Raw genomic sequence first — 15,912 nt, 5'->3', positions numbered from 1 at the left:
TGGGTCGACCTTAGTCAGAGACACACAACGTAGTTTTCTGACTCTAGATTGGACCAATATCTGATAACAGGATCAGACTGGCTTGGATTCCTAGGGAACAAATTGGTCCAAATAAGCTTCAAAAGTTATCAGCAATGAGAGACAAAATACCATCACCACTCAAAGTCCACACAGAGTCCTTGGACTTCGTAATGCAAAGCAATGTAGTGACATTTTGTCTTCTAAAAGGAGCAAGATAATAGCTACCAGGACCACTACTACTACAGCTACTACGGCCACAACTGCAAGCGCAAATAATCTGGTTACAGTGATGATTGTGTAAAGTGTTTCCACCCATGTGGGTAAGTAAGACAGGCCATTCAGAGGTGCAGTGAGTTTTGTTTGGCAGATTTCTAGTTTCAGGATGAGAACAGAATTATCAATGAGACAAACCTGATTTGAAAGAAAAGTGTGTTTAGTTATGACCTCAAAATCTAACTGCACGTGTTTTGATACTCTTAATCATATGTGGAAAAGGTTGCATTCAACTGTGAAAAAGAGAATTTTAATTACAGTATAAATTCTTGAGTTATCATCTGATTTTTTTATCTGCACAGCTACCACAACTTTAGACTGTACCTCATCAAAGACAAGGTCACACTTATGTCTGATTTGAAAATGTTCCAAACAGTCCCAAAAGGGTGCATTTAGGGCGCTGGTTCAGCTCAATAGGTGGAGCAGGTGCCAATATACAGAGGCTGTAATCCTCTATGCACTGGTTATGGGACCAAATGCTGGTATCTGCGCATGTTTGATGCATGTCTTCCACCTCTCTCTCTCTCTCTCTCTCTCTTTCTCTCTCTCTCTCTCTCCTGTCTCTTCTCTGCTGTCTTATCAAAAATAAAAGCAAAAAGCCCTAAAACTAATATTAAAAAGGTGCACTTACCTGAATACACCCTGACAACCTGAAAACAAAAAGCCTCTGTTCAACTGTCACTGACATGAAAGTATAAAGTTGTCCATCTTGTGCCCCACAATAAATATCTTTATCTTACTACAATGTAAAAACTAAAGGAGTGACAGAAAATCAAAGAGAAGTCATCCATAAATAGATTCAAGAATGATTAAATTCTACATCAGTAATATTCACAAAAGGAGGAAAGAGCACAGGCACACACAAAAAAAATCCCAAAGGAAGACCAACTTTAGGGAACAAATCACTAAAATATAAATCCAAGTATTTTTGGTCTGTTCTGTGACTGTTCTATTTTTAACTATTGGCAACAACCACCACACTGCCAAAATCAAGATTGCATCTTGTTGGGGGTGGCTCAGTTCAGAAATCAGCTCTGCAGTGACAGAAATATCAACCTAAATGAAGCAGTCTGTATTTGGAAAGTACAACGTTTTTCTGGCTTGCTCTCAAGGCTTCTGGCTGCCATGGCAACAATGTTGGTCTCTGAGTGACTCATCTTTTCAGTGTCTATCACACAACAGGAGCTATAAGCACTCCAACCTCGCCATTGCAGGAGGGAAGAAGCATCCTTTCTGTCTGCACTCTTTTGGGTCCTGAAACCTACTGAGTGCAGATTTCTTTTCTCAGTCTGGATGGTTTGAGAACCAGGAATCATGCTGATAAATGGAGTAATGTTGTCTTGGTTAGAAGAGGACAGGTAAGCATGTGGTCTAAATTAAGAAATAATAAAAAGATAAAGATACTTGATATGCACTCATACAAGGACTATATTTGCATGTTGACATAACACTCTTATCACTTTTGGCTATTAGTCAACTGACTCAACCAACATTATTAAAGGACCACACAATGCCACCAATATTTAAGTACAACTACAGTGCTTTTACTCAGTTTAAATGGATCAGGCCACATGTGATAAGGATAAGGGGTATTCTGTGGTTATGGATATCATAAACACATCTTAACTGTTTCATAGCATTAACACTCTCACATACACTAAGTATGGACAGTCAGCTACGCCTTTGCATGCAGTCTATTAGTAACCACACATTCGTATATGAGTCATGAGTCATGCAGTTGTCTGTTACTAGACAACAGATGGTGAATTGATGAATTTAAACAAGCCAGAACAATTACGGCTGGCCCTGCTAACATCCTCAAGGCATGGCACAAGTGTGGGATTTGGCAGGGTAAGAAAAGCAAAACAGGAATTTGTTATTTAGGGAGTCACATTTATGAATAAGGTGAGGACTGTGCTCTATCTGTGACATGGAAGGCAAAGTGTTCACGATAATGAAAAGTCTGAAAACCACATTTAAACAAAAACAGGAATCCTGTCTACTGCTGAAGACTTTGTTATGCACTTGAAAGCCAGAGAATTATCAAGTACGTGGACCTGAATTATTGAACATGATGAGGAAATACTCAAATGTGAAATCACAACTTTTTTCTGGCTCAGATAGAATGAGTCCGCTTGTCTTGGATGTTTACAACAAGGCATAAGAGACCCCAAAGCAACAGGATATCTATCTTCAGAAAGCATGTTCTGTTTGAGTAATCATTTTCTGCTGCACAGCCTGAAGTAGGAGATACACATGAAGTCCAGACCCTACACACTGTTTGCACTCATCAAGAACACCAAATCCTGTTTTAAAACCCTTACAGTGTTCATTGACAACTGTTTTCTACTGCCAGGGGAAAAAAAAATATCAATCTGAGGTGAGATACAAGGCTCCACAGAACCACTACAGTTAGCACAAACCAATTTTAGATGTAGAGGAGAGGAGATATTACATTAAACTGTCTCCTGTACTTCAGTTTTACATTATGTTCTGCTAATGTGTTGATGAAAACAACAATAATGTAGCCAAGGCTGTTGTTGGTGGGCCTACAATTTAAAGGAAGGAAAACTGACAGATATGAATCACTCCATTGAAAAACTATTAAAGTAACTGTTCTAAACCAAAGGATTGACAAAAGTCCTCTGGTACTAATTGTGGACGTCATCACTTGAGTAACATTTCATTACTCACAGACAGCCCACGCTTTGTTTTGGGTTAAAAAAGTTCAACTCAACAAATAGTACATGTGCAGCCAAACTTTCTTTTCTTTTTTTTAAATCCTGACTGAATTGTCTTGATAAGACAATAATAAGATGTAAAAAATAATAAATTGTATGGGAGGTGCTTCTACAGCCATAGCTTTGGTTTTACCTGCACAGCGATTCAGATTACAGCAAAAACAACTGCTTTACAGCAGTAACTATCAAAGGACACACTTTAAAGGCATAAAATAAACAGCCCAGTTAGTACCAACTGTTAGCACAAATCGCTCAGCAGACATGATCGACTGTTAACAAAACTGGTGACTGATGCTCATGGCTAGTTTTGTGGAGGGTGAGGGCTTCTGTGAGGGGATGTCATTTTCCAGAGCCACAGTAAAAGACAACATCACAGCAGACAACAGCTATGAGAGGGGAAAAGATGTATGGGGAATGTTTTGAAAAAGTGGCTGATATCAAAGTCTTATGGACAGATCTCTCCATAGTCATATTATTATATCCCATGGAGCAATTACAGAAACACAAGTACTCTAGTTCTGAAACTGTGGTTAATTCTAGGGGTGTAAAGGTACGCGTATTCGTACCGTACCGATTCGGTACGGGCCTCTCGGTATGGTACCGACATGTACGACTGGTATGGTGTCTTCATCTAGAGATGCTTTGTTTTTTGTTTTTCTTTTATCTCCCTACCCATTTTTCTTGATTTCAAGAAGTTTGCTTGCTAATATTGCTAATATTTCAAACTGTTCCAGTGATGCACTGATGCACTTTCCAGCTCTGCCAAGAAGGAGTGGGTAGTTCATGATAACAATAATATCACGATATGGTGATTCTGTGAAAAGAGATGAACTGAAAGATAAATATTTGATGAAACATTACTGTATCTGATAAGCTGGAGAAAATGAAATACCCCTAAATTAAGTTTCGGTGTAAGCCCTTATCACTCTTCATATCATAAATTATTTTTAAGGTTCACTGTACTTTATTTTTATTCATGCTGTTCTCTTCCTCTTGGCCAGTTAACTTATGTTCATGTTACCCTAATTCATGTGTCATCGAGAGATGTCCTAAAGTAGTGATACATGGGCTAAACAGGAAGCAAAATCTGGTCAGACTAGGGGTGACTGCCTGATCATCAACTTTTACCAATAACGGTGTTACAGCAAACTTTATCATTCTTAAATATGATACACTGCCCTTAAATGCACATACTTTAATTTGCATTTCACATTCTGTTGTCATTCTTTCAAATCAGGAGACACTAGGCTGTTATTTTTGTTTTGCTTTATATACTGCATATTTTTTTGTTTTCCTTCATTTTTGTTTTATTTTTATTACATCAAAGGCTTTATTAGCTAACGTAAACAAGCAGCAGCAAGATGCCGGTACAATTATGGCAGAAGAGCTTAGTGTGGATGCTGCTAAAGCATAAGTTTTATCAGAACATGACGATAATTCTCCATTAAAAGACAAACGAAGAACAGCAGTAAGTTATTTTCTTTTCAAAAACGATAAAAGTCCAGTATTTACATGTCTATAGTCGCCATGTTTCGCGTTATTCCTCCGTAGCTGCACATGCGCAGCTTGATAGCTGCTACGTCACGTGTTTTGTTACTCTTATTGGCCCGTAGAGATGTGACAGACAGAACATTCATCCAATCACACTCTGAGTTTTTTTCAAAGCCTCTGCCTTTTCACAAACGTTTCCTATTGAAGCTTTCCCAGATGGATATGTGAAACAAATCCATCTGGCGTGTCAGGTTAAGTAAATACTAGATGGAACAAAATACAAGCTGCACTGTTAGTTAATCAAGAAATCATGATAACAATAATAATGACAGAGAGGAAATCTATATTTATAAATCTGGTACTTTATGTTCCTTTTTTTTAATCAAGAACCAAACCTGTAACAAGACGTGACCCTGAAACCGAGGTAAGAGCCAAATGTCACCTCCGTGAACCATTACACCCCCAACAGGATGAAATCTGCACAGTATCAATTTTACCTGTGGACCTGTGATATTTATAATAATTGCAGAGAACATCTTTATTTTTAATCCTCAGAGAGTCAACCATGTCTTTAATTTTTAAAATGAAAATTCCATGGCAAATCACTGATCATATTTCAGCACACAGCTCTCTGATAATATTTATCCAGTCTGAATGGACATTTCTGTAATTCAAGGCCATAATTTTGTTTTCTGATGGTTTGCGCTGCTTCTTCTGAAACTTTATCCGGTGAACAAAAAACTGAGGCCCAATTAGACATTGTAAACAAATTATATGGCATATATAGACTAATGCTGCATGACTGCAGAACTTAAATTCATTCAGATACTATCCACACAAACTCTGCAACAAATTTTCCAAAATTACCTAACTCCTGGTTTTTTAAATGTGTCACAAAACATCAAGTTATCATGTGTGGATAACATGTGGATGAGGAAGATTGTTGATACAAATCACAACAATTCAAAATGTAAAAGATGCAGAATAACATTGAAAACATCAGATGTAGAAAAGTACTAAAACAACAGCTTAAAAGGACAGTTTTGTTGCATAATACACTTCTCTTAAACATTAAGGGACATGAAAGGGCTGGTCTTTCTGTCTCTGATCAGCTGCAGATACACCTGCAGCTACGGGTGTCGGTGGCTACTTTTACATGTGCACTCAAGACAGGGCGAGTCACTGGTTACTGATTGTGGATGGGGATCTCTTATACAGTTTGAAAAAAGAAAAGACAAGAGAAATGTCAACAATGGTTGGCACAGGTACCGTCTACTGAAAATATTGGTTGTGCACGTAAAGATAAAAGAAAACATGGGGTGCACTACATGGCCGTTTTGTGTGGAATGTAAAGATGAGGATGCAAAGTGCATTGCGTTGTCTCTGTCATGCACCTCCTCAATGTTTTTCAGTTAGAAATGTGGGTAAAAAGGAGTTAATTACAGACTTAACTTACTTGGCGCCAATGCACCACACCAAACAGACATCAGGGGTTAATTCACAAATCACCACGGGGTTCCAGGTTATACCAATCCTGAGCAAAAAGTTTGCATGGTCACCTTATAACAATAAGATCCCACACTTTTTACATCTTTGTGAGATACTGAGAAATAAAAAGATAAAAAGACCAGTCAAGATACCACTGCACTAACAACACAATAAAGTCATCCACCTTATATTACAAGGGGGATATATTCATGCAGACACTGAGATTAATGTTAAATATATCTTATTTTCAGAAAAGCAAGAATTTGTATTATATTGATACAAAGATAGGCTATGAGTCATAAATTATTTGGAGAAAATATGCAGATCTATGTAAAATTCGACATTTAACACCCCCATATAGCTGGAATGGAATGATCCTTGTTTCATAAGCAGATATTTGACTATGAGACTGGCAGTTAAATGGGATGCTGTCTGATGAATCTTACAAATATTCAACCCATATTTAGACACTTTTTTTTTAAATAAGAAAATTAGCCTTTTGCACCAACAATACATTGACAGTATCAAAGAACAGGATAACAGTAAAGTTCTATAATTTGTCCCACACTTTCTGACAATCTTAACATATAAAACATGGAATATTTAAATGCAAAGAAAGGTTCTAATAAAACTTTAAACGCCTTATTGCCTAGACATTATCACACACAAAGTTGTGTTTGTATTACAATCAAATACTTAAGCCAGTCAGTTAAGAATGGATCTGATTCAAAAACAACACATATTTCCTTCATGCAACAACAGCTATAGTAAACCATGACAAGGCACAAATCACCCCAAGGCCTTTAGTGGAGGAAAGTCAGTTAATTTGGCTGTCACTTTCATACTCATCAACAAGATGCATGCTGCCAGGCTGTTTCAGTCAGTTTGGGCATTGTTGTTATGCTGTGCTGTTGTTTTAGAAAACCATTTCCAAGCATTTCAAACTCCTGCCAGAATCCTAAAAACCTGTCTTAATATCTGCTCTGTTTGCATCATGCAAGGTTGATAAAATATCCATTCGAACACTTCTTCAAAAATCAGTAAAAAAGTGTTTGAGCTTAACTGTTGATGCCAAATAGCTAATCGTATATTTCCTGAGAGGTTGCATAATGTTGGCTCTACCTGACCAGGCAAGTCTGTCACTTCTACTGACTGATTTCTTCCAATATCGTAAACACTAGTGATAAGCTGTCGGGACTTGTCTTCAAAGGTGTAGGCAAATTAGTCATCTGATTTTAGGATGACACGTTGAATTTTAAAAAGTGAAATATAAGCTTCCAAGGGCTGTGGAGAATACCTAGATCAACAACATTAATTTCTAAATTGTGATTCATCATTCAATCACAAATCATAATGATAAATCATTTAATATGTCTAACAATTTTTCTACCAGTCGGATCTTTATTTAAAAAAAATAAAGAACTATCCAGGGAGTCAATCTATCCTGAGAGTTAATCTCAATATCTTAAGATGGGCCAGAGTGCATGTTTATGTCTAATATCATGGATTAGCAGACTCAATTACACAGAAAGCTTAATTCAATATTCCCTTTACTCTCTGTAATGCTGGCTTAGTGTACACAGTACAAGAGGTGTGCTGTGCAACACTCAAAAATTTGTGAAGACATGTTTAAGTACACAGTGGAAACGCACAACTTGTTGTGAATGGAACTAAGTACACAAGGTTGTAGGCAGGCTTAGCTCTGCTAGATTTAACCCAAGGCTACAGGGAGGCAACCTACCAGTATCTAGTCAGATGTATGTTTACATTTATGATGTAAAATGACAGATTTCAGACAGCCTACAAAATATACAAAGATCAACCTTAGCATAATGACTGCCTGTGCAATCTAATGTAATCAGATTAAACAGCTCCATCATCAATATTCTATGTCTGTAAGTCTTGCACATTTTTAGTTTTTATTGAAATGGTAAGGCCTGCCACTCACTAGACGATTTTATAATCTTAAATGATTTCAAAAATGTGGGAGACCACAGACATAAGGACAAATTCAAATGATTTTTCATCTGATAATCCTCTGAGCACACACATTAGACGACTCAGCCAGACCACTTAGACCACACATCTGTTGACCTGCCAGCAACCTTCACATGACTTCAGGATGATAACAAACATGTATGTCCATTGATACCGTCTGCCTGCTGTCCCCTCACCACAGGGGGTGTTACAGGTTCAGCAAAAATTTAAAAAACAAAGAAAAGTATCAGGATGAAATCCTGGCTGAAATGAAGGTACAGTTGTGTTTATGCTTGTGAACGGTGAAGGTAGGTATGATCCGGCTGGTGACGCTTACTTGTCTGCTTGCTCTTATTGGTTGTTGTGGGTACTCCGTCAGAGGCACTTCGACCCGCAATCATAAATATCAAACATGTTTGATATTTATGATTTGGGGTCCTGAGAGGATAGAATAATTTACGGTGCATAAAGCTGCCAATTTTAAACAACATTTAAAATTAAGCAGAAAGCACGTAAAAAAAAAACATGACCAGGGATAACTTTACTTCCAATCTTTTTCTAATAGCATCAGAGCTTGGGTTCAAGAGGTGTGACTTTGCTGAAAGAAACCGCAGGGAAATCAGTCTTAAGCCTGATTCATATTTCTATGCGGTTAAGTAAAGCAAGCTGAGATCTATGATTGGTCCGATGTGTACCGTTGTACTTCCTGCATTTAAAACCTTCCCAATATTGCAAGAAAACCTCCCCCAGTCCTCAACCTTAACTAATTCAGTAGTATTACATTTAATCTCCTCCAATATCTTAAAATACCAATAATAATAGGCTTGATTAAATCACTATTTTATATGCTGAAAAACAATGATATAATTAACTTAGATACTGCACTAACAACTAATGTTTTGGCAGAGAGTACCTTAAATTATAAGCTCATCTTGACCAGATAATATTCCACACATTATCAGATCTCCACCCCACATGCATCTCCCACAATAACAGAGAAGTGCATCAACCCACAACAGACTGTCCAAAGTTTGATACTGGCTTCCCTTATTTTCTCACACTGTGTCATGCTTCAGCTGTCCTGTACTCTCTACTCTTACTAATGCTGAGTGGCTGATTGCTGCAACTGACATAAAAAGTCATTGTACCGTAAGAACACACATCACTTGAGGTAAACAGGCCTCTGAAAGCTGACTGCAAAAACAAACTAGCCAAAAACAAACTACCTGGTATTCAACAGGTGGTTCAGCAATGTAATTCCTCTCCAAGTGATGCAGCTTCGCTGCAATTTCAAACTTGCTGGTGAAGATCTTGACAGTGTAAAGGAAAGAATGAGAATATGTTAACATTGCTGCATGCTCCTTTTTATATTGAGATGTTCCACTAGTCTTACCTCTGGCAAACAGCATGAGCTATAACTCAGCTATGTTTGCTCTGAAAATGGCTTTTCATCATCACAAGATGTAAACTTTTCAGGCTGTAGAGAAAAGATTAGTGCTGTGGCTTACTTCAGCTTTATCTGTGATGTGTACACTAACAACAATCTGTACTAGCATCAAAATACAGGAGGAAGACTCATGCAACACATTCTGACAAATCATACCTCCATTACTCAAGACATTGTTGCTCCAGGTCCTCAGTTTTTGCCACTTTTAAGGCTCTTTTTAGCTCCCTGGTGTTGATATGAAACCTCCACAGAGCATTTTGAAGGCATAAATTCCTCTCTAACCTCTTCTTCCCTCTCTGGATGTGCCCCTGCATGTAAATTCAGCCCAAACTGCTCCACTAAGGCTGCTCTGAATGTCTGTAAAAGTGCTTTAAAATAGGTACAATCTAAGTATGATGCAAGGAAAGTAAACACAACTGTTGAAGAAATGAAGCCCAGTCTGATTTGATTCACTTTGACAGACATGCGTGTAATTAAATAAAAGGCCCTGGGGTCAGTTCATCCAGGCTGCTTGTGTGAAAAGCAGTAAAAAACAAAAAAGAGACTTACTATTTTAAAGAATGTGTTGCTTTTGAGGTTGTCATGCTACCATAATTTTAAGCTTCAATATGATTGTGATGAAATGTGTTTTAACCTCTGAGACCCCGCAAGTTCATATGAGAACATTGTTACATTTTGGCTTGTCTGGGGAATTCCCTTTGAAGTTTTCAGGATTTTCTTAAAAATTTGGGGGTATGTATGTTTGTATATTTTAGACTTCCATTAGAACATTTTTTAAAGCAGAGGGCAGAATGCTGGGAAAATTTTAAGGGATGTTCATGTAAATTTCCATTTTTTTTTCATATGGATTTGTAAGGATTTTTTTCCATAATGTTCCATGCAATTTTAAAGAAATTAATTCACAAATTTTAAAGAATTTCATTAAAAATTTAAGTAGAATTTGCTTGTAAATGTGCTTGAAATCCTTCAATGACTTTTTGGGGATTTTTTTATGTAAATATTTATACTTTTCAAAAAGGTTTACTGAAATGTTTTGGAACACTTTGGGGCTATTTTAGGGTATTTTTCAAAATTGCTTAAGAATTTCCTTGGATATCTTTTGTAATGTCTTGGAGATTTTAGGGTAAGTATTAGGGCTGAACGATTTTGAAAAATAATCTAATTGCGACGACCCCCCCCCCCCCCAAATATTGTGATTTCGATTTGATTATTCCTGAACTTTCTTTCACTCCTAAACTGGGGCTGTACAATTCTTTAAAAATATCACATTCTGATGCATTTGACTAGCATCGCCAATTGGATATGAAATGTTGTATCAAAGGGGTTTTGTCATTCTCATATTTAATAAGAAAAAAAGTACAAAAATTAAGAAGGTAGGATTTTTTGTTGATTATTCTAAAAAAATGGCACTCTAATGATTGAATATGTCATGCATAACATTTCTGCTGCAAAAAAAAGTTTAAAACAGGTATTTTAACACAAATTTCAGGTCAAAGAAATATTGCACCTTTTGCAATTTGAAAATTGCAGCAGGCCATATTGCGGTTTAATCTAATTTTTGATTAACTGCCCAGCCCTAGAATGTATTTATTTTCTGACATCTCTAATAATTTTTAAGGAAACTTCCCAAGACCCACAGAACTTTTAGCGGAAATTTAGTTCATACTTGGCCTCAACAAGTCCTTGTGGTCCATCATCAGAAAAAATACTTCCCAAAAGTAAAGGAATAGCCTACTATTTTTGTGTGACGCACTGCTTGATAAGCTTGTTGTCCTCATCTGCAGACTTCATTTTGGTGAAAACTACTTAATGTTCAGAGACAAGGCTTTGGTTTTATACACAAAGTTCCTACTTATCCAGAAAGTTGTATCTAAGCAAGCAGCTGAAAGTCAGCCTTTCATTCCTTGGTCCTTGTTTTACTATACTCTTGCCAAGCCTGGATGTTGACTGATGACCAGAGGTCAACTGGACTCCTTTGTAGCACCTTCTCTTCGATGCATTTTTTGGGTTTCATTGGCAAGACCATGTGTCTAAAACTGACATGCTCAGGAGAGCATGAAAGGGAAAGGTCAGCTGCTGGATACGGGGACAGCAGCTGCGCTTTTACAGGTACCTGACGTGCTTTCCCGGGCCTGATCCAGCTCACCGCTTACTGGGTGCCCAGGACCCATCAGGCTGGTCCACATGTCGGGGGCGAGCATGTGCGTCATAGATGGGGCAGCTGGGAGGATACCTGGACACATGGGGCATGGCACAGGCCTGGAGGATGGCCACCAGGAGGCCTGAGCCAACCAAGGTTTACACGGTAAAGCGCTAAACTGGCATACGCTCCCATACCTGACCGGATCTGCCTTTACCCACATAAGCAGGAAAAACTGAAAATGAATTCCAAACAAAAGCTCAGATCTCAGGAGGTTAATACCAAAGTGACAAAAATAAGTCCAAAACACCCAGTATTGGGAACTTATTTTCAGTAGTCTGGAGGCAAACACTTGCACCTGTCTAAACTGCACAAATGTGTTATCCTCACCAAGATTTGTGCAATCTAAGCTCTCTTCACACATGCAACATTTTAGGCTAGCCTACCCAGAAATATGCCTGACTTACTTGTTCACTCTTGTCCCTTAAAATAGGTAGTTTCTTGCAGTTTGCCTGTCAGTCAGTGTGTGTGTGTGTGTGTGTGTGTGTGTGTGTGGAGGGGCGGGCAAAATACTAGGGGCTACCAAGGACATTTCAGGGTAAAGTCTGGGTGAAAACTGACACATGAAGTCACTCATGAAGATTCAGGATATTTTCAGGAGCTTAGTGCAGGTGTGCATAGACATATGGCTTTAGACAGTGTGGGAGTTTGCTTGCATTTTTGATGGATTCATTCCTCTCAAGCACATTTCGTATGGCATAGCTGTATTTTTCACTTAATTCGTTATAATAATGAAGACTGCATCTTTAAGAACACCCATACTCGATGAAGAATCGCATTTTTTTTACCTCATTCTTATGATTTTACCACTAGAGTTCTGCAGAGTGCTGTATATATAAAGTATATCATGTTTGCCTCCCTTTTCTTCGTGAGGACAGGTCTCCGTAAAGGACCGTGTACCTGCAGCAGTACAAATACAGTGGTCATGTCAGCCTATTTTAAGCGGCGGACTCCTTCATCCTCTTACCTTTGAGCTGGGGCAGCGGTGAAAGCTCCACCGGAGCGCTCTGAGTGCGGTACTGAGAGGAGCCCTGGGATTTTCTCTGCTTCTGGGCCTTCCTCATAGACTTTCTCGTAAACCCGTCCACTTTCTCGGCTGCGGAGATGGCCGACATTTTGATGCAGAAACGGACGAGGACTTCGGAAAAAAAAGCTATCGTATCCCTTGGTTTAAATGAAAGGTGTCCTCTTCAGTTCGCATCAGCACAAAAACATAGAGCCAACTGCGCGACTTGAAGCTCGCCCCCTGTCCGAGTCTGCCGTTATTCTGTATAATCCAACATGGTCGCTCTGTATTGGGGGTTAGAGTGTGTCCAAAGACTGCATCATTTGGCCAACTTGTTTTCAGAAACACGGGGGGTAATCTTCAAAACACGAACCAAAAACTCATGACTCTACTTGGAGTACAACTTTCATAACAAAGGTGAAAAAACAGCCACAGACGTTTTTTTTTTTTAATTTTGCTGCGTCGCACTGCTTTGTCAAGTTTAAAACGTCAACCTGTTGCTGACGTTTGAAAACGCGAAAAGTTGTGGTTTTTACTGTCAAAGTCCTGACAATAACAAACTGAATGTACTGCTAGCCTGCCAGCTAATGTACCCAGCTAGCTTGCTAAAATTAGCTGATGTTAATGAGCGCCTCGAGAACAGCTTGCATCGCTGTTGCAAGAAAAAGTTAGAAAAGGTAGTTGTCCCATGAATTTCAAGTCGTTTTTCGATAAACAAAAACAAAGCCCAGGTGATGAAAGACTGTTTTATAATCCCAGGTAGACTTCCGCTGAGTGTTTCAGAGAAAAACTATCTGCGGTCGATGAAGTTCATTTTTGCTCGACGACTCACTCGGATTTAGCAGTTAAAAGTTGGCCGTGCCCACAACGGATATGAAATTATCATATTCTCCACCGGGAATTGTTATTTTCGTTCTAACGACCTCAGGAGACCGTGTTTTATCACATTAAACGAATCCTAAGATGCCGTGCTGAGTAGGCGGCGGTACATTTAGTCCCTGTATTGCCGTTCAGCCGTTGTCCGTCTGGTTGACTGTTCAGCAGACTGCAGAGCCTGACAGTTGCACGTCATTGAGTGACGTCCCTAGCTGGCCAATCATAAGCAGAGGATCTGAAAACTGTAAACTTTTGAGCCAATCGGTGACCGCAAAAAATGGGCTCGGAGCATGTGATATGTGAAAACAAATACATGACGTTGTACGGTTGAGTGAGGAGTGGCAGCGGTCGCAGGTAGGACTGACCAGAGAAGTTACTAATGTTACTGTAAAACAAGAGGCCTAAATCAACATGATTCACTAGAGATGGTGCAATACTAATCTTTTACATATTTAACACGAGTAAATGTGCTGTCTTTTGAAATATGAAATATCTATCTATAAGGTATCTATATCGATAAGGTTATCTATTTTGCCAAGTCTGTGCAAATTAGCGTGCTTAAAAGTTGCATTTTTTCATTAAACAAACATAAATAATCATGGGGCATTACTTTGAATGATCTGAGCATAGAGGTGCATATTTTTTGGCTGTTTGAGATCATTCTGTTGTTTGATTCTGCACAATAACTGTTCCTTTAAAAATTAATTATCATTAAAATGTGTGCATTTAATTTACCTTGCTGCCTGATGGCTGTTTCCAACTCTGCAGATCCAAGGCATTACAACATGCAAGGCTGCACATAAGGGGGGGATAAAGGGGAGAGCTGTCCGGGGCCCAGCCAAACTGTGGGCCCATGGAAGTCAGTCAAATCATAATCAATTGCTAATTAAAGCTCTGATAACCCTATTTTATTTCTAACCCGAATAACCACTCTTATCAAAGCAACGTAGCATGATTTATTTATTCATGCTGTATGCAAATATAGCATTTTAAAATATGTAAACCCCTTTTCTTAAAACAGAATTACCGTTTTATTGGTAATATTAACAAAGTAGATGAGCACACTGACCTAAACGATTAGGAAAGTAATGTCAGACTATAGCTAGGCTTTAATATGCATAAATCTCAGGATGCCAAAAAATAAAGGAGAAAGAACTGAGGAAACTCTAATGGAAACTGTGAAAAGAGGCAAAAAAGGAAGATACGCAGCAAAAATTGGTAAAAAGTACCAAAAAGTGGAAAAAAATTAACAGAAAGCAGCATCGAAGGCTTAAAAATGTTAAACAGTGGCAGAAATGGGAAAAAGTGGAAAAACAGTGGAATACAATGGCAAAAAGCAAGAATGGTTAAAAATGGCAATACAGGGTAATACATGGCAAAAATGGGTGACAGTGGCAACAATTGATAAAAAATGAGCAGAAATCAGCAAAAAAGGGTTAAAAGTAGCAAAAAGTTGGAAAATGAAAAAAATGAATGTTCAGTGCCAAAACAGTGGTAAAATGAGAAACAGGAAATATGCATTATAAGTGTCAAGAAGTGCCAAACAATGGTGCAAAAAAAGCTTAAGTGCAAAAAGTGAAAAATGGGCAAAACGTTTAATAAATGGCTGTTAAATGACAAATATGGGGGAAAAATGGCAAGAATAAATTTACTAAATAAGTGGCAAAATTGGGATCAAATAGCAAAACATTGGCAGAAATGGGCAGCAGAGTATGGCAAAAGTAGGATAAAAGTGCCAAGAAGTGGCAAAAAGGGGTTGAGAGTGGCAAAAATAAGTCACAACAATAAATGAAAACCAGCAAATATGGGTAATAATAGGTTTAAAGGAAAAAACTGGTAACAGGCAACAAAAAACAAAACAAGAAAGGTTCAAAAGTTCAATTTGCTCAAAAATGAGCAAAATATGGCAAAAATGGATCAAAAGAGGCAAATACTAGTGGTAAAAAATGGATGTCAAGTGGCAAAACTAGTGGCAAAAAATGGATGTCAAATGGTAAAAAGAAATGGCAAAAATGGGCAGAAAACTTGGTGGGAAAGGGGTTTAAAAAGTAGCACAAATAAATAATTCCAAAGTCACAACCAAGTACTAGACTAGCTTGACACACTTTAAGCTCCAAAATGAGCTAACTGTTAGGCAGGACACAAGCACCAATGCTACTGATCAAACACATATGCACTGATCATCAACAAATCACAGTTCGGGAGGGCCTATTCTCTGGGTTTTTCAGGGGCGCAGCCAATTCTGTGGGCAGGCCTGACAACATGTGTATGGACTTTCCTTTTTTTTTCAAACAGTTGAAGAAAAAAGACAAATGCAACCTTTGTAGAGGGGTTACAAAAATAGGTACCAATTCAGCAAGGATGTAAATGCAACAAGAACAAGTGAAACATA

General features: G+C 38.2%; 1 protein-coding gene across 1 annotated transcript in view; it reads right to left on the bottom strand.

Moving 5' to 3' along the window:
• The window catches only part of ppp2r5a (protein phosphatase 2, regulatory subunit B', alpha isoform), a 70,068-nt gene extending 56,405 nt beyond the window's left edge, over positions 1-13,663 (bottom strand). The window contains exon 1 of the mRNA XM_041805519.1: positions 12,606-13,663. Coding sequence (XP_041661453.1) covers positions 12,606-12,753 — 148 coding nt within the window. The 5' untranslated portion in view covers positions 12,754-13,663. The remainder of the gene's footprint in view (positions 1-12,605) is intronic.
• Positions 13,664-15,912: the final 2,249 nt, after the last annotated feature.

This window comes from Cheilinus undulatus, linkage group 14 (genome assembly GCF_018320785.1).
Source record: "Cheilinus undulatus linkage group 14, ASM1832078v1, whole genome shotgun sequence".
Classification (NCBI taxonomy): Eukaryota; Metazoa; Chordata; class Actinopteri; order Labriformes; family Labridae; genus Cheilinus; species Cheilinus undulatus.
Note: the sequence above shows the minus strand (reverse complement) of the source record. Positions and strands in the feature narration are given on the sequence as shown.